Source organism: Microcaecilia unicolor, chromosome 1 (genome assembly GCF_901765095.1).
Source record: "Microcaecilia unicolor chromosome 1, aMicUni1.1, whole genome shotgun sequence".
NCBI lineage: Eukaryota > Metazoa > Chordata > Amphibia > Gymnophiona > Siphonopidae > Microcaecilia > Microcaecilia unicolor.
Window position 1 is genome coordinate 44,612,247 of NC_044031.1, and position 25,931 is coordinate 44,638,177.

The 25,931-nt window shown below is 42.9% G+C and overlaps 1 protein-coding gene across 1 annotated transcript in view; it reads left to right on the top strand.

The window, feature by feature from the left end:
- Positions 1 to 25,931, top strand: part of LOC115460030 (V-type proton ATPase subunit C 1-like) — a 109,182-nt gene that overhangs the window by 15,294 nt on the left and 67,957 nt on the right. Inside the window, 6 exon segments of the mRNA XM_030189886.1 lie at positions 10,431 to 10,597; positions 15,030 to 15,047; positions 15,049 to 15,091; positions 18,504 to 18,510; positions 19,006 to 19,091; positions 23,273 to 23,367. Of these exon segments, the coding sequence (XP_030045746.1) occupies positions 10,466 to 10,597; positions 15,030 to 15,047; positions 15,049 to 15,091; positions 18,504 to 18,510; positions 19,006 to 19,091; positions 23,273 to 23,367 (381 nt within the window). The 5' untranslated portion in view covers positions 10,431 to 10,465.

Sequence of the window (25,931 nt, forward strand, 5' to 3'; positions counted from 1 at the left end):
ATTCCATCCAAGAGCTTATTTCTGTTCAATGGGCTGATCCCGAGGGGCCCTTGAAAGTGGCCAGGGTGATGGGGCATATTTACCCTCTGAGTGAGGAGCACTTGGCCCGTTTTGGGATGCCTAAAGTGGATGCCTTAGAATTATCTTAAAATGTTTTCTTGTTATTTCACTATTTTGCTTTATCATTGTCATGTAACCCAAAATCCTTCTGTAATACCAATTGTCTATTCTCTTCTCATTTCCACTATTCATGATGTATTGTAAGCCACGTTGAGCCTGCAAAGAGGTAGGGAAATGTGGGATACAAATGCAACAAATAAATAAAAAAAGACCACCCTCCCAGTAGAGGGAGGGGTCGCCCTGAAGGACATTCAGGACCAGGGGCTGGAATCAGCGCTAAAACGGTCCTTTGAGATTTCGGGCCTAGCATTAAGAGCGTCTGTTTGCAGTTCTTATGCTGCTCGAGCCTGCCTCTCTTGGTTACAACAGGCAGTGGAACAGCCCGTGGATGGTGCAGAGTCCCTCGCTGAGGTTGCACCGCGCATGGAGTCGGCCTTGTCATTTTAAGATGACGCCCTCTATGATCTGGTCAGAGCTTCGACTAAACGGATGTCTGTGGTGGTGTCTGCCCGCCGCCTTCTATTGCTACGGTATTGGGCGACTGACATGGCCTCTAAGCAAAGGCTGGTGAAGTTGCCCTTTCGGGGCCTTCTGTTATTTGGAGAGGAGTTGGAGAAGATTGTTAAAGACCTGAGGATAGGTCGCGGCCTTCTTCCAAGGGTCAAGTGGTTCCCTCCTCCAGACCTCGCTTCCTTGAAGCTAGACGGTATTTTCCCGGGGCGCTTTGCTGGGTTTACTCAACGTACCCTCTTTCAGCAGAGGAACTCCTTTTGCTCGGACAGATGCTCCGCAGCGGCAGGCTCAAGGCCAGGAGTTCAGGGCCGTCCACCACAATGATGGGACGCCGGTCCACTCCTCCTTTACAGCTGTAGGAGGACGCCTTTCCTTCATTCTCGAGGAGTGGACCAAGATTACCTCAGATCAGTGGGTCCTGGACCTGATCAGAGAAGGTTACTGATTGGAATTTGGTGCCCCGGTGAGAGACGTGTTTGTGGAGTCCCGATGCGGTACTGCTGTCAAACGGGCGACTGTACAGGAGACCTTACAAGTCTTGTTGCACCTTGGAGCGGTTATCCCTGTGTCTCCCGCCGAACACGGCTGCGGTCGTTATTCCATTTATTTTGTGGTGCCACGAAAAGGTGGGTCTTTTCAGCCCATTCTCGACTTAAAGAAAGTCAATGAGTCACTAAGAGTGCAGCATTTTCACATGGAAACTCTGCGCTCCGTCATTGCGGCGGTACAGCCAGGAGAATTCCTCACGTCTCTGGACCTAAAAGAAGCTTACTTGCACGTTCCTATATGGCCCCTGCACCAACGGTTCCTCCGGTTTGCGGTGTTGGGAAATCATTTCCAGTTTCGGGCCTTGCCTTTTGGCCTCGCCACAGCTCCCCGAACCTTTTCCAAGGGTAATGGTGGTAGTAGCTGCTTTTCTCAGGCGAGAGGGTATCCAGGTTCACCCGTACCTCGACGACTGGCTCATCAGAGCGGACTCTGCAGAAGAGGGTCGTCATGTAACAGCCAGAGTGGTCTCAGTACTGCAATCTCTGGGCTGGGTCGTCAATGTACCCAAAAGTCACCTGATCCCGTCTCAATCTCTAGAATATTTGGGGGTCAGGTTCGACACGGCCTCGGGGTTTGTCTTTCTACCCGACCAAAGGCGGTGCAAGCTTCAGAATCAGGTCCGTCTGCTCCTGAGGATGCCTCGCCCACGAGCTTGGGACTTTGTCCAGCTGTTGGGGTCGATGACGGCCACCTTGGAAGTGGTGCCATGGGCCAGAGCGCACATGAGACCTCTGCAGATTGCCCTGCTTCAACGATGGTCTCCTATGTCCCAGGATTATCAACGCAGACTCACGTGGCTCCCTGCGGCCCGATTAAGTATGGAGTGGTGGCTCTCAGACTGCATGCTGCGGCGAGGAATGCTGCTAGCGCTTCCCGATTGGTGCCTGGTGGTAACTGATGCCAGCCTGAAGGGCTGGGGAGCACATTGCCAGGGAAGCTATGCCCAGGGTCTGCGGACACCCGAGGAAACGGGGTGGTCCATCAATCGCTTGGAACTGAGAGCGATATTTCAGGCTCTTCTGGCCTTTCACAAGACTCTGGAGGGACTGGCTGTCAGAGTTCTGTCGGACAACATGACAGCAGTGGCCTACATAAATCGCCAAGGAGGCACTCAGTGACAAGAACTGGCTGCAGAGGCCGCTCAAATATGCCACTGGGCTGAGCTACATCTGCAGCTTCTGTCAGCAGCTCACATAGCAGGTCAGAGCAACGTGCAAGCTGATTTTCTAAGCAAGTATCAAATCGATCCTGCGGAGTGGGAACTGGCAGACGAAGTGTTCCTTCAATTCTGTGCCAAATGGGGAATGCCCGTAGCGGATCTTATGGCTTCAAGCAAAAATGCCAAAGTCCCGTCCTTTTTCAGCAGACGGAGAGATCCTCGCTCAGCGGGGTTGGATGCCTTGGCTCAACCCTGGCTCCTGGACCTCCTGTATATTTTCCCTCCTTGGCCCTTAATAGGACGACTCCTCCTGCAAATTCGGCTGCATCAAGGAGTAGTGATCCTCATTGGCCCAGGCGGCCGTGGTATGCGGACCTCCGGCGGATGCTGGTGGAGGCTCCCCTTCCTTTGCCTCTGGTACCGAACCTGTTGACGCAGGGTCCGGTGACCATGGAGGATCCCTGCCGCTTTGGTCTTACGGCATGGCTATTGAGAGGTGCAATTGAGAGACAAGGGCTATTCTAACAAGGTCATCTCCACTCTCTTGCAGGCCCGCAAGCGTTCCACTTCCGTTGCCTATGCTCGGATCTGGCGCCAGTTTGAGGCTTGGTGTGTTTCTAAAGCGATCACACCCATGCGGGCTTCTGTCTCGCCGATACTTGACTTTTTGCACGATGCTATACAAAAAGGCTTGGCCTATAATTCCCTGCGTGTTCAAATGGCAGCCTTGAGAATGCGAAAGGTGGGAGTATAAGCCAGGCTATCCAAAGACTGAAACCAGGGTAAACTTAAAATATATGACGTTTAATAGTTTAAAACAAATAATAATAAAACAATTGTACATAGAAAATGACTCGACATAACGTTATGTTTCGGCCGGATGGCCTACATCAGGAGTCTATGAATAAAACAATGAAAAGTTAAAGTTAAAAAATACAATCAAATGCCAAAAAGGGGAACATATAACAGATATATGAATAAGCAACAACAAAGAAGAAATAATTTTAACCATGCTAATATGAATGCATGTTCGTTAAGCAATAATAATAAACATATAATGCATATATAAGCTGACAACAAAGGGATAAATCAAAATAAGAGAAGGTATGAAAACACAGATGCCATATGCTCTTCGAACGATGTGGAACATAAATGCCATAAAGCAAAATATATGAAAAACACAAAATTACATGTACATTCATAAATATTTATGGGACATGAAAAAAACTGACCTGGTCACTGGGGTAAACAATGACTAAAGATTAATCAATGGGTATAATCACAAAATCTGTAATAAGACAGTGAAAAAAATGAATAAAAAATGATAACTAGTGGAACGTGAAAATCACAAAAGAAAAAAGGGGAGAATAATAAATATGAACAACTAACCTCAAAACTCAAGAAAAACCAATCGAAAAATCTGCGGACAGGATTTACAAAAGAAGGAGGTCTACAAGAAACAAAAAAACAAAAACAGCGTGGTCAATAATGCATGTGTGCCCACAATGGTCCAAAACTAGAAAGCAGTTGGCCTTAAGTCAAACTGTAATAAGCTCTGTGGCAACGTCGGCAGTACTTGCAGCCTAACGCTCATGAGGATGGTATTTAAACATATGATAAAAATATACATAAGAGATACCCTCACGGTAGTGAAGAAAAACATACCTTGAAAAAGACCGTTACATAATTGATCCGTCTGCTGCAGCGTACTGCACCAACGATAAGAAAACAAAAGCGTATGCTGCTACAAAGTCAAATAAAGAAAAAACGCACGATCTCAAAGGATGATGTCATGATGGACGTAAATATGAATAAAAATAGGGACAAAATAATACGCAGTATAAACATTTCGACAAAAAATGAGAACAGTGTAGCAAAACTAAATATAAAAAACGAAAATCTGCAAAAGTAAAAATAAAAGCTATACGCGGTATGCGTTGAATCGGCGGGGCTACGATACGGCGTGTCGTAGGGCAGAGTCAAGGAAACATAAACATGCCGTTACACAGACAACGCCATCCGATTGTTGTTCAAAAACAGGGCACACAAAACTAAAAAGGAAACAAAAAAGAAAAAAAGGGGGGGAAAAAGGAAAAGTATATTTAAAAAAATGAAAATGATAATGGGTGGGACTATGACCCGACGTGCCGCAGAATAGTACTATTAAAGTGGTGCGCCGTGCCTCACGTACTGCAACAGAAAGGGCATGCTACTGAAGTCAAACGTACTATAGCAGAAAGGGCATGCTCCTAAAGTCAAACGTATATGCAATCACAAGAGAGGATAAAGACAGATAACTAATGAAAAAAAGTTAGAAGAATAACAAACTCCTCTGGAAGAACCAGCTCCAGTGAGAAAAAGGTAAAATGACCATGAGAAATAAAATAAAAAAGTAGGTAATGATAGAAAATATTTGAACATAAATATCTTGTGGGAAAAAAACTTGTGGAAAAACGTGAATCACAAAATTTAAAAAATTATACAAAACATATTTGAAAATGGGGATAAAAAAGTAAAGCTAATGTAACATATTCCAGGAAAAACTATGTGAAACATAGGGTAAGTAACCACTCAGAAGGGAAATTATGAATGTAATTTGAGGCTTAAGACCAAACTAAAATGAAAAAACCACAAAAAACAATAAATAAAAATAATTTTAAAAGGGTCAAATAAATAATAAGCATGCTTGCCAAAAAATGAAAACAAAAAAATAAATATTATGTATGTACATATAATTGAACACTAATGTATGCAAATTAAAGATGCGGTATGAGCATGAAAAATATCAGAATCATATATAGACGTACTCAAAATATATGATGTACAGTATCTTGTGTAAAATAGATTAATAATTACGAAATAATAAAAAATAAACCATATTATATAAATGATAATAAAAAAGAACCGCCCCACGTATACATTTGTGTGTGGCGTGAAGTGTACATAAATTGATGAATATTGAAGATAAGATCATTGAAAACAATTTAAAATTCCAGTCAAAATCATCTGAATGTACATGAAGATAATAAGTAATGAATGTCATAGAAACGGGCGAAAATCTATCTCATTATTCAGGCCATTAGGGCTAAGGGTGTTCAAATCATAAATCACCTTTTGTTCTTCCTGCAGTATACGTCTATCAATGTCACCTCCCCGCCATTTCTTAGTGAAAGTTTTAAACATAAAGAGGCAGATGCAGCAACCAAACGTAAAAAAATCTAAATCGTTAAAGTCCCTAACGATTTTAAAATAACGAAAAATGCACCAAAAAAAAAAGTCACACATGCTGAGATCGGTAGTGAAACGTACAATGTATCAAAGAATCACAATACACATCGTTAATCGGCCCCCAAATCATGCGCAGAGCAGCCAAGCGTTATGTTAGCTGCTCTGCGCATGCCACAAACAGTCAAAACACAGTCAAATCGCAAGCACATGGCTCCCAAATAAAAACAAAAATAAAAAAAAAGCGTCGGGAGGGGGCAAGGGCGCTCATCAGGAGCGTTCTGTACAGACGGCCTTGCCCCCCCCCCCCCGCTGCTCCCCACTTTCCGCCGCTCCCCCCACCCCGAAAAAGCAAAATTCTAGCAGCCCCTGCCCCCTCCCCACTTTCCGCCGCTCCCCCCACCCCGAAAAAGCAAACTTCTAGAAGCCCCTGCCCCCTCCCTTCCTCACTACTCTCTCACCTCAGCTCCGCCTCCCGACATCCTCCATCCGTGCCCCGCCCCCTTTTGGGGTCGTCGCCGCCATTCCCCTCCTCCATCGGGCCCCCCTTCCTCTTACCGGGCCGTGCAGCGCCTCTCTCCTCTGTCCGAAGGCGCTGCACGGGCAAGAAGAAAGCTGAATCAGCTGATGCCTGCCTTCGCGATGGCGCGTCTTTCTTCTGCTGCGCCCGCCCCTGTCTGACGTCAGTAACCTACGTAGGTTACTGACGTCAGACAGGGGCGGGCCCAGGAGGAGAAAGACGCTCTATCGAAGCTAGGCGAAGGCAGGCATCAGCTGATTCAGCTTTCCTTCTTGCCCGTGCAGCGCCTTCGGACAGAGGAGAGAGGCGCTGCACGGGCCCGGTAAGAGGAAGGGGGGCCCGATGGAGGAGGGGAATGGCGGCGACGACCCCAAAAGGGGGCGGGCACGGATGGAGGATGTCGGGAGGCGGAGCTGAGGTGAGAGAGTAGTGAGGAAGGGAGGGGGGCAGGGGCTTCTAGAAGTTTGCTTTTTCGGGGGTGGGGGGAGCGGCGGAAAGTGGGGAGCAGCGGGGGGGGGGGGCCAGGCCGTCCGTACAGGACGCTCCTGATGGGCGCCCTTCCCCCCTCCCGATCCTTTTTTTATTTTTTTTTTTTTTTGTGTTTTTCTGAGGTCCTTTGGACCAATCACAGCGCTTTTAGCTCTGCTAATGCGCTGGGATTGGCTCAAAGTTTGTTTATTTTTTCACTTAACACTTTTTCCTGCCACGGAGCTGTCCTAACGAGAGGTCCAGACCTCTCGTTAGTTTTCCTGCCTTTTTCCTGCGTAAAGGCAATCGGAAAAGGTTAGTGCATGTCGTTTCAATGGGGTTTTCACACTAATTGCTCATCTCCATTCCGTTTCGTTAGCTGCTACTGTTGTCGGAAAATAGGCTTAAGTGCATGGAAAGGATAGGAAATTCTTCCCTGAGGGCTCATTTAACGATGAAAAACGTTTAGTGCATCTACCTCAAAGTATTTAATATCTGCTGTAGTATGGTTAGCTGCCTGCCAATGTTGAACCAGGGGTGCTGACTGAACATTTCTTGATATGCAGCTTCTATGTTCAATAATACGTGTTTTGATGGACCTGATGGTTTTACCCACATATAATAGGGAGCCAAGGGCATTGGATGATATAAATAATATAATGAGTATTGCAATTGGACGAATGCTTCAACGGAAAATGTTTTTTAGTAGTGGGATGAATAAAACTGTTAGTCTCTATACAAAGAGCACACACACTGCATCGTCCACATTTCCTATGGCCTAAAAAAGATTGTCCAGAGGATCACTGATATCAGGCAGGGTATTTTTTTAACGATGTGGAACATAAATGCCATAAAGCAAAATATATGAAAAACACAAAATTACATGTACATTCATAAATATTTATGGGACATGAAAAAAACTGACCTGGTCACTGGGGTAAACAATGACTAAAGATTAATCAATGGGTATAATCACAAAATCTGTAATAAGACAGTGAAAAAAATGAATAAAAAATGATAACTAGTGGAACGTGAAAATCACAAAAGAAAAAAGGGGAGAATAATAAATATGAACAACTAACCTCAAAACTCAAGAAAAACCAATCGAAGAGCATAGGCATCTGTGTTTTCATATCTTCTCTGTTTTCATACCTTCTCTTATTTTGATTTATCCCTTTGTTGTCAGCTTATATATGCATTATATGTTTATTATTATTGCTTAACGAACATGCATTCATATTAGCATGGTTAAAATTATTTCTTCTTTGTTGTTGCTTATTCATATATCTGTTATATGTTCCCCTTTTTGGCATTTGATTGTATTTTTTAACTTTAACTTTTCATTGTTTTATTCATAGACTCCTGATGTAGGCCATCCGGCCGAAACATAACGTTATGTCGAGTCATTTTCTATGTACAATTGTTTTATTATTATTTGTTTTAAACTATTAAACGTCATATATTTTAAGTTTACCCTGGTTTCAGTCTTTGGATAGCCTCGCTTATACTCCCACCTTTCGCATTCTCATTTCACGCCCCGTGGGATCTACTGAGTTCTCCACGTAAGTGGATTCTCTCTACACAAATGGCAGCTTTGGCATGTTTTCATGGGAAGGTTGCTGGCCTCTCCCTGGCTGCGCATCCGGACATTGCACAGTTTCTTAGAGGGGTGCTTCGGCTCCGACCTCCCGTGCGGGCCCCCCTTGTCCGGCTTGGAACCTGGGGCTAGTATTAAAGTCTCTTCAGTGTTTGCCCTTCCAGCTGCTGAGGCGAGCTTCGGAGAAGGATGTGACTCTAAAGACAGTCTTTATGTTTAAACGGTTTTTATTGATATTGCAGCAACATAAACATTGTCATACAAGGCACTGCATATAACGTTCATCAAACCTCGATCTAACTATACAACCATTTGTTAATGAACATGTATCATTTTTGAATTTTTTATTACAGCATTTTTATTTACTCCCATCAGGATGTACTTATCCTCCCCCCCCCCCCCCCCCCCCCCCCCCAGACCTGGAGATCTATTCAGTAACAGCAAATGGAGTTCACCCTGCATTTAAGAGTAAACTACGACCTCTATGGCTTAGACTTCGCAGATAAGGACCCCAGACAGCCAAAAATGTGACTCTCTTGTTCTTTGAGAGCCGGGATTCTCCAGCCTCCCAAGATACCAGCTGGTGCAACTGGTTTCTCCAGTGCCAATATGCTGGAGGATCTTTAATTGTCCAGTACTGTAAGATGCATTTCCTGGTCAGTAAGCTCATCTTATGGAGCAATGTTGTTTCAAATCGATTCTGCCCTCTAAATGACCCCAGGATGTCTAAAAGCAATTGTTCAGCTGTCCCCAGGATCCGAAGCCCCAGCCGTTCCTCCCAAAAACATCGGACCTGTGTCCAAAACCTTTTCAAGGTGGGGCAGCTCCAAAACATATGTAGCATTGTGCCAGGGTCCTTTCCACATTTGAGACATTCTGGGCTCCGATTCCCTCCCATATGGGCTAGTTGAGCTGTAGTTACATATCCCCTGTGAATGCAGCGATAGGCACATTCTCTCAGACGAGCATCAGATACTAACAAGGGTATTCGTGCTATCGATTTAGTGATATCCCATAATGCTACTCCAACCCCTAATTCCTTTTCCCAAGCACTCTTCAGCTGTCTGTAATCCCTGGCTGCTACTACTACTACTACTACTTAACATTTCTAAAGCGCTACTAGGGTTACGCAGCGCTGTACAATTTAACATAAAAGGACAGTCCCTGCTCAAAGAGCTTACAATCTAAAGGACAAGTGAATAGTCAGTTCGATAGGGGCAGTCTGGATATCCTGAAGGTAAGAGTTAGGTGCCGAAGGCAGCATTGAAGAGGTGGGCTTTAAGCAAAGACTTGAAGATGGGCAGGGAGGGGGCTTGACGTAAGGGCTCAGGAAGGTTGTTCCAGGCATAGGGTGAGGCGAGGCAGAATGGGCGGAGCCTGGAGTTGGCAGTGGTGGAAAAGGGTACTGAGAGGAGGGATTTGTCCTGTGAACGGAGGTTTCGGGTGGGAACATAAGGGGAGATGAGGGTAGAGAGGTAGTGAGGGGCAGCAGACTGAGTACATTTGTAGGTAAGAATGAGAAGCTTGAACTGAATGCGGTATCGGATTGGAAGCCAGTGAAGTGACCTGAGAAGAGGGGTGATATGAGTATATCGGTTCTGGCGGAATATAAGACGTGCAGGATATCTTGGTATTATGATTGATAAGTTTCAAAGTGGTTTACATATTTATTTTATTTATTACATTTGTACCCTGCGCTTTCCCACATACAGCAGGTTCAATGCGGCTTACATAGTAAAGAAAAGCATTACAAAGTACATGTAAGAAGAATCTTATAAACTGTGGTAAATATATTATATACAGGTACTTTTACTGTCCATGTTGGATTCACAATATAAGTTGTATTTTTTTCCCTTGGTACCTGTAGTGTAGTCTGTCACAGAACCTCTATTATCCTAGTTTCATGAAAATTGATATAACTGTTGCGTAGTAGCTGCTTCTGTTTTAAAAATCTTTACACCCACAAAAAAGGAGGGAAACAAGTTTCTACTGAAGTATAGGCATGAAAATAGTCAAATACATAAGTCTTTAGGTGTATTAATTTTCTAAAAACGTGAGAATCTGTAATGAATTTTAAATTAAACAGAAAATACAAATAAATGTCCATTGTATCATCTATGAACACATTTTTCCCTTATTTTGTGTTTAATCTGAAGTACATTATACATCCTTATTTTTTCGGTATATTGATATACCTAAGGACTTTGATTGTGAATCTGCCATTCATTCATTTATTTATGGAAATAATTGTTAATTCTGTTTTCTACTTTCTTCTTCAGTGCATCATTTGCAAAAAGACACAGCAAAAGCAAGCATGACAGAATTTTGGTTAATTTCTGCGCCTGGGGAGAAAACATGTCAACATACGTGGGAAAAACTGCATTCTGCAACTTCAAAAAACAACAATCTTTCTTTCAATTCAAAGTTTAATATTCCTGATTTAAAAGTAAGTGATTCTTAGCCTGGATTCAGTATAATAGAGAGGCTTCTGTGATTGTACTAAATGTTTGTGTGTGTTGTACTTTGTTTTTATGTGTATTCAACCCCCCTCCCCCATTATACAATGATGTGAAAAAGTCCGCCTCACTCCTGATTTCCCCTGTTATTGTATATATGTTATACTCAATGGTTTCTGATATTAAACAAAATGTAATATTAGAGAGAACCTGAGTAAACACATAACACGTGTTTTATTTTACATGTCTTTATTAAGAATTCAACAAACACCTTAAGTATAGAAGATCATCAATTTATGATTAAAGCAAACAGCAGATGAGTACCCCCCCCCCCCCCCCCACCCAGTGTGCTCCTGGGTTTTCAAACCCATTCAAGTTAGAAAGGGGTATCAGTATCCAGTTAAATTGTTCAAAATAATTACGAGCTTTGAGAGAAGTGCTTATATATATAGGGTTCCCATATCTATAGGAAACGTTTCCTTCACTTATGGGTATATCTAGAGTAGTGCAGCTCCAACAGCATTAGTGAATTCAATATATTCCTCCAGAACCAATGTGTAGGGGTAGTATCACTCATCCAATGACAAAGAATACATTTTTCCTCACCAAAACTGCATTATAAACTAACAGCTGAAGCCCCCTTCCCTGTATCCCTAGAAGATCCATTTTACCCAGCAGTTTGCCCATGGGATCCTCCCTAGGACACTGGCCAGATATTGTCCCCAAATAGCCAAAATGTTCACTTCAAAACAGGTGTATTTTACGTAGAGCTGCATTTAGACTAAAATTTTTAATTGCGTGATTAAAAATGTTGATCTTGTGCTTAATCATGGGGCTTAGTCAGCAGTCCATGGGGAGAGGCACAGGAGGGTGGGCATGCATTTCCTCTCCCTCATTTGATATTATAGATTTGCTGGTGGGTATGCTGAATCCCAGCCAATTGAAATCCATTGCCAAAGCAGCACCCTTTCTCTTTGTTCTGCCTCAGGTGTGAGGAAGTCAGCTGGGTACCTCCAGCCACAGATGCTGGCGCTCCCCGAGCAGTGTTGGTGGCTAGAGGCATCCTGCTGACTTCCTTGTTCCTGAGAAAGTATGAGGAGGAAGGATGTGGCTCAAACAGTGGATTTCTGTGGTTGGCAGGGCTTTACCTACCCCACCAGCTATTGAACAGATACGGCAGCTTTGGAGGGGCCTGAGCCCAAAGTGGGGAGCCAGTTCTCCAAGGCTCTTCCCCTTCCCCGTGGTTATGTCACTGATTGAAGTCCCAATATCTTCCTTTCTTCCACCCCCACGGCCAACTCTCTCCCTTCTACCCCCAGGGCCATTATCTCTCTCTCTCTCCCAACCCCCCCTCCATCCGAGTCCAAAACTCCACTCTTTTCTTCCTTCCCTCCACACTCTCCACCACATGTCCATTATCTCTCTCTCTCTCTTCTCCCTCCACTTCCCTTCTCTCCCTTAGTTTGCTTCTCTATTTCCCCTCCCCCCATGCACAGTCCAGCATCTCTCCTTCCCGTGGTTCTCTCTCCCCCCCCCCCCGCCTGCTGCTGCCACTGCCACTGCCACAATCCCCGAGGTTCTCTCTCAATTCCCTCGCGCGCCCAAGGTTCTCTCTCAATTCCCTCGCGCGCCCAAGGTTCTCTCTCAATTCCCCCTCTCCCTGCCTGTGGTTCTGTCTGCGCCCCACTCCCCTCCTCTCGGTTCTTTCTCCATGCCCCCTCCCTTCCCCTCCCCATAGTTCTGTCTCATTGCCCCCCTCCCGTGGTTCTCAATGCCCTCCTCCCCCTTGCGATTCTCTCTTAATGCCGTCCTCCCCTTCCTCCCCTGTAGTTCTCTTTCAATACCCTTCTTTTCCCTTCCACATACAGGCACAGTTGGTCCGGCATATCTCCCTCCCCTACTGACAGCTGCTCTCCCCTTCCCTCTCAACCCAACTTGGTTTACCTTGACAAGAAGTCTTTGCTTTGCAGTGTGATCGACAGCTATATAGAAAGGCTGCCTGCACCTGGCCTTTCCCTCTGACCTATCCCACCCCCTTCTGAACAGGAAGTTGTGTCAGAAGGGGGCAGGACAGGTCAGAGGGAAAGGCTTGGTGTAGGTCGCAGGCAGCCTTTCCATACAGCTGGCGCTGCAGGGCAAAGACTTCCTGCAAAGGTAAACTGGTTTGGGTTGTAAGGGGAGAGGAGAGAGAGAGAGCTGCCAGCAGTCCGGGAGGAGAGGGAGATATCCAGACCTACCGTACCATGCCTGCATGTGGATGGGGGATGGAGGGAGGGAGGTTAATTATTAATGTGCAGCATCTCACTCCCCTGCCCCTCCACGTCCCTCTGAGTTCCAGGCCCCCCTCCCTCCCTCCCTCCTCCGAGTTCCAGGGGTAGATCTGCTCCTATGCACATCAAGGCTCATTCTACCAGGTCTTTGCAACTTCTTTGGCAGAGTCTAGGGCAATTTCATTGGCAGAGATCTGTCAGTCAGCGACGTGGTCTTCTCATTCCTTTGTTAAGCATTACGGTTGGTATGTGTCTTCTCGAGCAGATGCTTCCTTTGGGGCTACGGTTCTCGCTACAGGGATATTACAGCCCCTCCCCTCTTAAGGATTGCTTTTGTACATCCCATTTGTCTGGACTGATCCTTGGGACGTAATGGAAGAAAAAAATTAGTTAATTACCTGATAATTTCTTTCCTTTAGTCCCAAAGGTGCTATGTAATTTAGGTGTTTTGTATTGTTCTGGTTCCGTTATGTCTAAGGCACAAGTTTTGCCCTTTATTTCATAGTTCTTTTTCTATTTAGAGGCTGGAGTTTTTTCTCTGGAAGTCGCTCTTTCACTGCTTTGTTATCGAATACTGGCTTGGTTGCTAAGTGTAGGAGCTTATGAGACACAACTCTGAGTTCTCTATCCAGCAGGTGGAGATAGAGATAGAGATAGTCACAACCCATTTGTCTGGACTAATCCTTTGGGACTACAGGATAGAATATTATCAGGTAATTAATTAATTTTTCCATTTTTATAGTAAGGTTCATTTATTTAGGTGGATTGCAATTTAAAAAAACAATATAGAAAACAATATAAAAAAACAAGTACGGAAGAGCTGTTCAAAGGGAGTATTGAAGAGGAAAAGAGACATTAGGAGGCCTAGGTTATAAAGATCAATCCAAATCTGGTAGGGAGAGTGAGGGGCAACTAGATAGGATAGGGAGCAGAAACAGGATCTAATTGGTTAGGGTAATGGCAGGAAGTGTACAAAGTATATATATTATAGGGCCTTATAGTCTGGGGAAAGTGCTTTAATAAAGTAGTAGGTCTTCAGTTTTTGTTTGAAGGTCTTACGAGTCTGATGTCCAGGGGAAGTTGGTTCCAAAGGGATGGTGCAACCACTTTGAAGCAGGAGTTATGATGTGTTTCAAATTTATCTACTCAATAAGAGGCAACAGCAGAACTGGAGATAGTGATAGCAGTAGAAGGTATGTATGAGGTTTAGATTTAACAGGGCTATCTGCATTCAGGTCTGACTGTGTTCAATGAGCAGAATCTAATTATCAATTACATTGATCACACTGATGATTAAGGGTGCAGTTACTTTTTCACATGGGTGATACGGTATTGGATAACTTGTTTCTTAAATGAAATACTGTAAAAGCTGTTCTGTGTGTTTACTTAGGTTCCTTTTGTCTAATATTACATTTTCTTTTAAGATCGGAAAACATTCAGTGAGGCATATATGCAATAATAGGGAACTCAGGAAAGGGGTAAATACTTTTTCACATCACTGTTTGTGCTGATCATGTAAAAGTAGCTCACACTTTCATGCGTGTACTTTTTACGCATGTATAGTCATGCAGTTGCATAAAAACCCTTTACATGTGAAGAAGCTTTGTAACACTACCTCTTTGGTTTAGAACAAAAAGGGTCTCTTAGTTTCTACTCATTCCAAAAGTACAAAGACTAGGGAACACTCAAGGAAGTATACATGGAAATATTTTTAAAACAAATAGAGGAATATTTTTTCCTCATGAATAGGTAAGCTCTGGAACCTTATTGCCAGAGGATGTAGTAACAGTGGTTAGCATATCTGGGTTTAAAAAAAGGTTTGGACAAGTTCCTGGAAGAAAGTCTTAGTCTGCTATTGAGTCAGACATGGGAAGCACTGCTTGCCCTGGAATTGGTAGCCTGGAGTGTTGCCATGATTTGGGTTTCTGCCAAGTACTTGTGACCTGTCTTGCCCACTGTTGGCAACAGGATACTGGACTAGATGGACCATGGTCAGACCCCACTATGGTACTGTTTGCAGCATATAAGTGGTAAATGCCAAAGTTACTACTTATTGCTATACATCCTTGTCATTGTTGTGGTACAGCTGCTTGTGAATTTTGTACTTCAAATGTAATATATTACACTTTTTTCTTCTGTTCCTTAATTTTAGGTTGGCACTTTAGATGTTTTTAATGGGGCTGTCTGATGAGCTGGCAAAATTGGATTCATTTTGTGGAAAGGTAATGCAGTTTTTATTCATATTGAGTATCGAGCTGATCATAAGCACAGCTAGGTTTGATGCACAGTCAGATTTTTTAAAATTCGTAATATATATATATATATATATATATATTTAAGGTAAATGATACCTCTTTTTATAAAACAAAATACTTTGTTCCACAAATTCCACTACCCTTTCTGTGAAGAAGCATTTCCTCCGGTTACTAATGAGTCCCCTTTCACCTCATCCTTTTGCCCCCTTGTTCTAGAGCTTCCTTCAATTGAAAGAGACTTGCCTCCTCTGTATTTATGCCACATAGATATTTAAATGTCTCTCACCTATCTCCCCTCTCCGCGCTTTTCTTCCAAGTATACATATTGAGATCTTAAGTCTATCCCCATACGCTTTATGATGAAGGCCACTGACCATTTTAGCAGCCACCCTCTGGACTGACTCCATCCAGAATTGTGCACAGTATTCTAAATGAGATCTCACCAGAGTCTTATACAGGGGTATATCATGATCTCCTTTTTTCCACTGGCTATTCCTCTCCCTATGCAACCAAGCATCCTTCTAGCTTTCACCATTGCCTTTTCTACCTGTTTGGTTAAGATCATCACATACGATCACACCCAAGTCCCACTCCGCTTTCATGCACAAAAGTTATTCACTTCCTAAACTGTACCTTTCTCTCAGGTTTTTGTAGCCCAAGTGCACGACCCTGCATTTTTTTAGCATTAAATCTTAGCTGCCAAATTCCAGACCATTCCTCTAGCTTTGCTAAGTCATTCTTCATGTTATCCACACCATCAGGGCTGTCTACCCTATTGTAGATTTTGGTATGTACAAAGAGGCAAACCTTTCCCTAAAGCCCTTCGGCAATATCACTTACAAAAATGGTTAAAAAGAACCGGCCCAAGAACTGAACCTTGTAGCACACCACTGCTAACATTCTTTTCTTCAGAATGAGCTCGTTTACTACTACTACCCTCTGTCACCTTCCACTCAACCAGTTCCTAACCCAGTCAGTCACTTTAGGGCTCATACCATGGCCACTCAGTTTATTTATTAGTCATCTATGTGGAATCGTGTCAAAGGCTTTGTTAAAATCTAAATACACCATATCTAGTGCTCTCCTTCGATCCAAGATCCAACTCTCAGGTCACCCAGTCAAAGAAATTAATCAGATTTGTCTGAATGATTTCAGCATTTGTGTGTTATTGTTGGGAGCTGTGTGGACTCCCCAAGGTTTGTTAAGGTTATTGTGATCCTAGAAATGACTAGGGGATAGCTGTGGGGCAAGGGTAGGCGGGGGAACTCAGTTGGCAGTTAAGAAGTTGCCAGTGTACGAGTATATGTGCAGGTGGGGACAGCAAAATTGTTTACCTGTAACAGTTTAGATGTTCTCTGTAGACTGCGGGATTAATTAGACACACAAATGGGTGATGTTACCACATGGGGCCAGGACAGAACAGTTCTACCAGCACTCAGAACCCTGTGTGAAGGTCTGACCATGTGTGGCCTTTCCTATGTGCAGCATTCTCCGTCGTCTGTTTCATAGTTCAAGAAGTAGTGAAACTTTGAAGCAGATGTAAATGAATTGTGTGCCTGATTTAATCCTGCCTACAGAGAAGAAGCTTTGCTTTCTGTGTAAACAAGCAGGATATAATCAGACACACACATGGGCAACTCCCAAGTTCATGGCTGTTAAACATTTTAGGTAAATTGTCTAGTAAGGACTGGCCCAGAGTGATGTTAAAGCAACCGTTGTATAGATAAAAAAGAGAGTTTGGTTAGTACTGCTCAACTGAATGCACTATCATTAGTGGATGACTGATCAAGCAGTAGTAAGATGTGGGTTTATGAAGCGGTACAGTTTAGGACAGAGGTTTTCAACCCAGCCCTCAGGGAATGCCCAGCCAGTTGGAGCTTTCAAATATGCCCCGAGGACTGGGTTGAAAACCCCAAGTTTAGGGGGTGAAGAACTTTTGTACATGAAAGAGGAGTGGGACTTTGATGTGGTTTATGTGATGGCCAAACGAGTAGAAAAAGTAACAGCGAAAGCTAGAAGAATCTTTGGGTGCATAGGGAGAGGAATGGCCAGTAGGAAAAAGGAGGTGATGATTCCCCTGTATATGATTCTCTTGAGGCCTCATTTAGAATATTGTGCACAATTCTGGAGACAGCACCTTCAAAAAGATATACACAGGATGGAGTCAGTCCAGAGGGTGGCTACTAAAATGGTCAGTGGTCTTCATCATGAAACATATGGGGACAGACGTAAAGATCTCAATATGTATACTTTTGTGGAAAGGTGGGAGAGGGGAGATATGATAGATGTTTAAATGCCTCCATGGCATAAACATACAGGAGGCGAGTCTCTTTCAGTTGAAAGGAAGTTTGGAACGAGGGGGCAAAGGATGAAGGTGAAAGGGGGTTAGACTCAGAAGTAACCTGAGGAAATAGTACTTCATGGAAAGGGTGGTGAATTTGTGTAACAGCCTCCCACTGGAAGTAGTGGAGATGAAAATATCTGAATTCAAGAGAGTTTGGGACAAGTACATAGGATCTCTTAAGGGAGGGATAGGAATAGTGGATGGCATGGATGGCCAGACTGGATCGGCCATATGCTGTTTTTCTGTTTTCATGTTTCTGTGAAGCAAGGAACAAGTAGCTGCTTTTGCATATACTGTCTAGCAAAGCAGATTTTGAGAGAGTTGTAGTTGCAGTAGCTCTGATTTGATGACAGTCTGGATTTGCCATTTTGGTCTTCCATCTGCTATCATTCGGTGTGCTATTTTATTAATATGAACTTTGCTCACTGGAAAAATACTTTTAAAAACTTAAGTCTGTTATGTTGTAATTTTCATGGAAGTCCTCTGCTCCTGATATTGTTTGATAAAGTGAACAACCATTCCATATTTACCTGTTAGATCTCTATAATCTCTTCTCAGTTATCTTTTCTCCAGACTGAAGGGTCCTAATTTGTTTAACATTTCTTTGTAAACAAGCCATTCTATCCCCTTTGCCATTTTTGTAGCCTTATCTGCGCATTTTCCATTTCATTGTAATCTGCTTTGTTCAATTTTTAATTTTATAAGCAGAATGTAAACCTCACAAAGGAAGAAGTTACATTTTGAACTGCTGATCCATGTGTATGCATCAGGGAGGGTGGGGGGATAAGGCATGGGGGTGGGTGGGATTGGGTGGTTTAGACATGTGAATAGAGATGCGCAATTTGCTTTTGAATTTGTTATGTTAATCTTGGAGAGTATTGGATCTTGTTGGTTTGAATTGTGTGCAATGAAGTTATGTTACCAATGGGGTGTAGGACAGATGGGGAATCGCACCTTGTCGCATTTACTAGATAAGAGGTTATCGCAAGATGTGTATTTTATCTTAGCTGGGGGGGTGGGGTTGGAGGGGAGGGGTGGAGGGTGGAAAATGTAAAACTTTTAGTGGCACATCTGTGAGCGGTAACTATGCAGCGTGTATTGATATGGTTATATCTGGAATTATTGTTTGTGAATTCTATGGTTCCACCATTAAAAATGTTGAAACATAAGCAAAATGTAAGAACTTATAAATAAATAAAATGTGTTATATTATTTTTTTGAGATGAGACCAGAACTGCACACAGTATGCAAGGTGCAGTTGTATCATATGTTCTGTCCTTTCTGAATAAAAAGAACTTGATATGCATACTAACTGAAGTCAAAGTAATTTTTTTCAGATTAGTAGCTTGTATGAACTGTTGACAAATTCAACTGAAAGTGGAGAACAACTTTAAAATTGGATAGCTGTGAAATGAATAATGTTGAAATTAGTACTTAAAAATTAAATATCTTGATTTAATAGAATATCTAGTTATTCAGTTTTGGACTTCTATGATCTATCTTTTAACATTTCATTTCTGATCTTCTAGTGTTGTCAAGAAGGTGGCCCAGTATATGGCAGATGTACTGGAGGACAGTAAAGATAAAGTTCAGGAAAACCTATTGGCAAATGGAGGTAAACTTACTGTTAGCTTAACTTTCCTTTATATGATCTGTTACATTTGCATTTACATATTTCTGTACACCATAGTTCCCTCTAAGGGATACTTGTGCACATTATACGTCATTTTGCAGCAGTGCGCAGACATCAGGGGAAAGGATTCATGGAAGCGTGCTCTGTCTTGCCAGTTTGGGAAAGAAAGCATGCTGGGGCCTTACCGCTGGTGCAGCAGAGCTTGAGTTTGTGTCCAGTGTGGGGCTTCATTTCAGAGATCTGTATCTGGGCTGATTGCTGCAGGGTTCTAGCAACCCGTGGGGTACTAGTTTCAGATAAGCTACAGGTTTGGGAGTTTTTGCTGAAGCAAGAGTGGTATATTTTGAGTGTTTGCAAGTGGGGATTGGCTGTGTAGGATTGACAGTAATTTAGGGAGTACAGTGCCCTCTCTCTCCCCTTTGTCTCCTTCACTCTCTGTGGCTTTTCACCTGCCTTCCTATTCTATAAGTAGACCCAAATAGCTTTTTTAAATTTTTAGATTTATTTACAATCTGCCTTTATCCAAGTCGGAGAACAAAAATATATACATAATAAAACAAGTAAAAACATAAAACAACTTCCAAAATAGCATTAAGAGGATTCAGAATTAACAGACACATCATGACAAATTATAAGCTAAACAAAACAGATGATGCTTCAATAAGCACTTATAGGAAATGACATTTTCCTGCATTCTGAGTTCCAGTAGCAATTTATTCCAATTGTGCAGTCCAACAATCGAGTAGACTCCTTTCCTTGTCTGTTCAAGCCAAGAATATTGAAATGTAGGCACCACAAGCATACAAGTGTCTGCAGAGCACAAAGAACGAGTCTGCACATTGTGTTGCAAGTTATAGTGCAAATAATATGAAGAGTTGTCAACCAACATCAATAATTTGAATTTAATGCAGCAGGCCACCGGCAACCAACGCAGCATCTTAAGATAGGGAGTAACATGCTCATATTTTGTCAATCCATACAAAAGGTGTGCAGCAGAATTTTGCAGAATCTGCAGTGATTGGATACAGTAGGCTGATAAGCCTAAATAGGCAATATTACAGTAATCCAACCCACTTAATATCATACTTTGCAAAATGTTCTGAAAATCAGAGCACAGTAGCTCTGATTTTCAGAAGATGTAGCTTGCATAGCAAAAGCAACTTAAAGTAGGAACTCCTAATTATTGATTTCTACCACTAGTCAGAAACTGAGAATTGATTTCTACCTGAAACTTAGAAGAGTCCAAAAAAATACCCAAATTTTGTACCTGGTAGGAAACTTTTGTAGGAGTACCAGATAATATCACTGCAGGAAACAGAGGTAGGGTCAGAAGTAACCAAAAACAATTGTGACTTGGAGGCATTCAAAACCGATTACTTGTCAACCAACTGAAAATATCTTAAAAAATCATCTGCAGCTGGGTTAGCACTGCAGGAACCGACGCAGTTGGTGGAAGAAAAAACTGAATGTCATCCACATAAAAGCAGTATGATGCACCAAATGTCAGAACATGACAGTACTCAATACTCAGTGGTCACATGGTGGAAAGTTGCTCACCTACACACACTTCCTTGTTTCCTACCAGTTAGATACGATATAAGCCAATTAAGTACACTCCCATCAAGGCCACATTCACGCAAATACCGTAACAATATTTGATTATTTGATGATCTAATGTGTCAAACACAGCAGAGATGTCGAGAAAAAGGAGTTAGAAAAGGTTCAAAGAAGAGTGACCAAAATTATAGAGGAGATGGAACTGCTCCCATATGAGGAAAGGCTAATAGGTTAAAGCTCTTCATCTTGGAAAAGAGACGGCTGAGGGGAGATATGTTTGCGATCTGCAAAATCCTGAGTGGTGTAGAACGGGTAAAAGTAAATCAATTTTTTTTTACTCTTTCCAAGAGTACAAAGAATAGGGGGCATTCAATGAAGTTACATGGAAATACTTTTAAAACAAATAAGAGGAAATATTTTTTAATCAAATAATAGTTAAGCTCTGAAATTCATTGCCAGATGATGTGGTAAGGTATCTGGGTTTAAAAGAAGTTTTCTGGAGGAAAAGACCATAGTCTGCTATTGAGACAGACATAGGGAAGCCACTGCCTGCCTTGAGATTGGTAGCATGGAATGTTGCTATTATTTGGGTTTCTGCCAGTTACTTGTGACCTTGGCCACCGTTGGAAACAGGATACTAAACTAGATGGACCATTGGTCGGTCCCAGTATGGTTATTCTTATGCTCTTATTACAGCAGAGTAGGTCTCACTAGACATGGAGTTGAGAGTGGGAAGAGCGATGGCTCATCTCTACCTGTTGGTTCCAGAGGAGAAAGAGACCTCCTTGTTACCTTGCTGTTGGAAGGGGGCATTGCCTTAAATGACCTACAGAATAGGAATCTAGAAGGTTCACTGAAACAAGCCTTTGAAGTGGCCTCTTTGAGCCTTCAGGTGACAGTGTGCAGCTCGTTCATGGCTAGAGCATGCCTGAAGTGGCATCAGCAGTCTGCAACACAAGACAGGCACCATAATGCCCAGCTGGAAGCGGGGTTGGCCTACTTGGCGGATGCTATTTATGAAATGTTACGGGTTACGGCCCACAATATATCTGACTGTCACAGCACATTGGCAACTTTGGTTACTGTGTCAAAGTCACATCTAGTTAAACTGCTCTTTTGGGGCAAGTGGCTATTTGGAGAAGATGTCAGTAACTTGGTGAAAGAACTGGGGGGAAACTAAGCCACAGCAGTTGCTGGAGGATAAGCTGAAAGCCTGTGGACATCTGTCTTCAGGAGGCTCTCAGTCAGCAATATGGTCAGAAGTCCCACTTTCAGACACACCAATCTTCCTTTCATGCAGACAGGATGTCCTCCTCTTAGAGCGCCCAATGCCTTTCGAGCTTTGCAGTGATGCAAGGTTGGTCCTCTCTTCTTTTTCTACAGTGGGAGGACATCTTCAGGAGTTTCAGGGAGGTGTGGGCCAAAATCAAATCAGACACCAGTGGGTTATGGATATTCTTACAGAAGGTTACAAGTTGGAGTTCTCCTGCCCGGTCATGAGTTGTTTAAGGTTGCTGTGTTTAATTTGAGTGTATCCTTACTGCTTGTCTGTGTAAATACTGGGCAGTTGGACTGGATACCAAGAGCAGTGTCTCAGCTCAGTTTTCAGTTCTCTTATCTCAACCTCCTGGTTAATGGACACAACTATCCTCACAGGTTCTGAAATAATGGGAAGGACTAATGGAAAGAAAATTATCAGGTATGACTTAATTCCTTCATAGGTGGGGGAATGTGGGATACAAATGCAATAAATAAATAAATATCAGGTCCCTTCCCCGTTACCCTTTAGTGGTCTTATGGTTATCATTGTAGTGCAGAATTCTAGGATCTGTGTTGTCCTCAGTAATGTTTTGAGAATCAACATAATCCAGAAATGATGGCGTGCATGAGCCTTTGAGACTACATAGGTCCCTTCATCAGATGCAACATATCTGAAGAAATTGTGGTCTTTGAAGGCCTGTGCACTATCCCATCTTCAGATTATGGGTACATTGACTCTGTAAAAGGCTTTACCTGCTTACACGGGATCCAGCAATTATCAGTGTCACTTAGGTCCAGAAGGATGTTTGGAAATGTATAACTATGTTATAAGACATCAGTGTCTCACCCTGTTCAAAAGATAAAATAGCTGTTAAATATAACAAACAATTTCTGATGCCTTGGGAAGAGATGTTATGTTAGTAACTGAATTACATTTATATGGATTCTTGACCTCCTACCTCATCACTCGCTATCCACAGGTGTATTTAATCTGTTAATGGCTGATAGTCCTTTGTATCTTCCTGCTTAAATATGTAATGTAAAAGAATTGATCATCATTCTGAGGAATGGATCCTCAGAAGCTTAGCTGAGATTGGGAGGCGGGGCTGGTGTTTGGGAGGCGGGGCTAGTGCTGGGCAAGACTTCTACGGTCTGTGCCCTGAAAATGGCAGATACAAATCAAGGTAAGGTATACACAAAAAGTAGCACATATGAGTTTATCTTGTTGGGCAGACTGGATGGACCATGCAGGTCTTTTTCTACCGTCATCTACTATGTTACTATATCCCTGATTGTCTGAGATGTAGTTTTATATAGTAATGTTACTTTTTTTTATTTTTTTTTAGTTGATTTGGTGACATATATAACACGGTTCCAGTGGGATATGGCAAAGTATCCAATCAAACAATCTCTGAAAAATATTTCAGAAATAATTGCAAAGGTAAGATTGTGAGTAGACTTCAAACTCGAGACATTAAACATTCATTTGAATATAGAAATACTTGTGGAGATAACCTTTTCTCATTATTTTAGAGCAGGGGTTCTTGGGACACACCAAGTCAGGTTTTCAAGATGTCCACAGTTCATATGCATGGAATAATTTGCTTGCACTACCTCCATTGTATGCAGATCTACCTAATGTGTGTTCATTGTTGCTATCCTGAAAACCTGACTGACTGAGTGTGTCTTGAGAACCACTGATTAGAGTTATCTTGCCATGGTGATATTGAATGAAGGGAAGCAAATGCTTCCCCAGCTCAGATTTTCATTTCATATATTATAGGACATTTTTATAAGTGATGTGAGCACATAGATCAGTTTTTTACTCAGCTAGATGTTTAGAGAATTACCCCAGCACATGCATGCATAAATGTAGACACTTTGTAAACATAACCTGGATTCTGTGTAAGCACTCAGAATGCCATGCCCAAATTTGGGTGCACACAACTTAATTGTGTAACGAGCCCTTAGCATCAATAAACAGGTGCTAACAACCAATTATTGAAGTTAATCAGCATTTATTAAAATTTGTGCGTGCATCTAGCTACGCACTATTCTACAAGGCATGGCCAAGGGTGTGTCAAGGTGTTCTGAAAGGTTGCATGTGGAATTGTAGCATATAGCCTCAGCATGCCTAACTTGCTTGCCAGCATCTCCACTAGGTTTCAGCAGGCATAAATGCTGGCACCTAAAGTTAGGCCTAGGAATTGGCATTAAGTGTGATTCTATAAAGGGCACGTGTTGAATTTTGAGCGCCATTCATAGAATTCCCTCCAATGTGCAATATGCACATAGAAACATAGAAGCATGACAGCAGATAAGGGCCAAATGGTCCATCCAGTCTGCCCATCCTCAATAACCCTAAGTCCTCCTGTTCATAAGTGATCCCACATTCTTGTCCCACGCTTTCTTAAATTATGGCACAGTCCTCGTCTTTTCGACCTCCACCGGGAGGCCATTCCACGTTTCCACAACCTTTTCTGTGAACGAATACTTTCTTAGATTCCTCCTAAGCCCTATTTCCTCTTAACTTCATTGTATGCCCCCCTCATTCCAGAGTTTTGCTTCATTTGAAAAAGGCTCCTTTCCTGTACCTTAATGCCCCTGAGATATTTAAACGTCTCTATCATATCTCCTTTCTCCCTCCTCTTTTCCAGCGTCTACATGTTGAGGTTCATAAGCCTGGCCCTATATGTTTTATGTCCAAGACTACTTAACAATTTTGTAGCCGCCCTCTGGACTGACACTATCCTGTTTATATCTTTCTGTAGGTGCGGTCACCAGAATTGCACACAGTACTGTAAATGTAGCCTCACCAGCAGGGCCGCAGAGGGGGGTTGGGGGCAAAATTCCCCAGGCCGGCCCAGCGCTGGGGTCTCTCTCTCTCCTGCTCTTGACAGGACCCGAGTGATTGCGTCCCAAAAGGAGCAGGAGAGATTAAACTCCGGCGCTGGGCCCCCCTTGAAGGCTAGGAAGAACCCGCTTCCTGTAGCACTGCTCTTCTGCCCATCGCTGAGTGGCTGCTTTTCCTCTCAGGTGCGTATGCTCGGTTTTGAAACCGAGCATACCCTGAGAGGAAAAGCAGGAGAAGGCAGTCAGCGCTGGAGGAAGAAGACGTCTTCTGCTGGTGGGGCCTCGGGATCCCCACCAGCCAAGTTCCTTCAATTCGTTGTGGCAGCAGATGGCACTGCCCTAGGCCCAGTTCAGTCTCTCGGTGGCCCTGCTCACCAGAGACTTCTACAAGGGCACTATCACCTCTTTGTTCCTGCTGGTCATCCCTCTCCTTATGCACCCAAGCATCCTTCTGGCTATGACCGTTGTTTTTTCTTCCTGTTTGGAAAGTTTACATCAGACATAACCACCCCCAAGTCCCGTTCTTCCATTGTACACAGAAGCGCTTCCCCCCCCCTATATTGTACCGTTCCCTCTGACTCTTGAGACCCAGGTGCATTAAATCTTAGTTGCCAAATATTGGACCATTCCTTGGACCATAAGTGTTCCTGGGGGTGGAGAAGGGATAGGATCAGCGCTTATGCATGTATTGTGCAAAATATACACACATGCACTTATTTCTGCTGACAACCCAACTGAGCAGTTTAATGATGTCTGCGAGGGAAAAGTCTCAACAATTACGGCAACACTTCAAAACCGTTTAGTTGCACGTACAAAAAGTCATGATCGACTTAAAAACCCTCATAAATTTTTTGCAATTTTTTCTTGATTTTTTTCAATATATCAATCACTTTCAATGTGTCAATCACATCAAAAAAAACTTGACTAATGTGGTCAATAGCAATGTCACAGCATGAATGCACTTATTTTGCAGAAGTTGCACTCCAGCTTGCTAGATGATTCCAATGGTCCCGTTTCGGTCATCTTCATCAGGGAACCATACAGCAAAACATTTCAACAGCTAGCTGGAGAAATATTGAGATTATCAATATTTGTGAGCAGCATTGATCTATGGTTGGATTTTTTTTCTTATTTCTACTGACACATGCATGC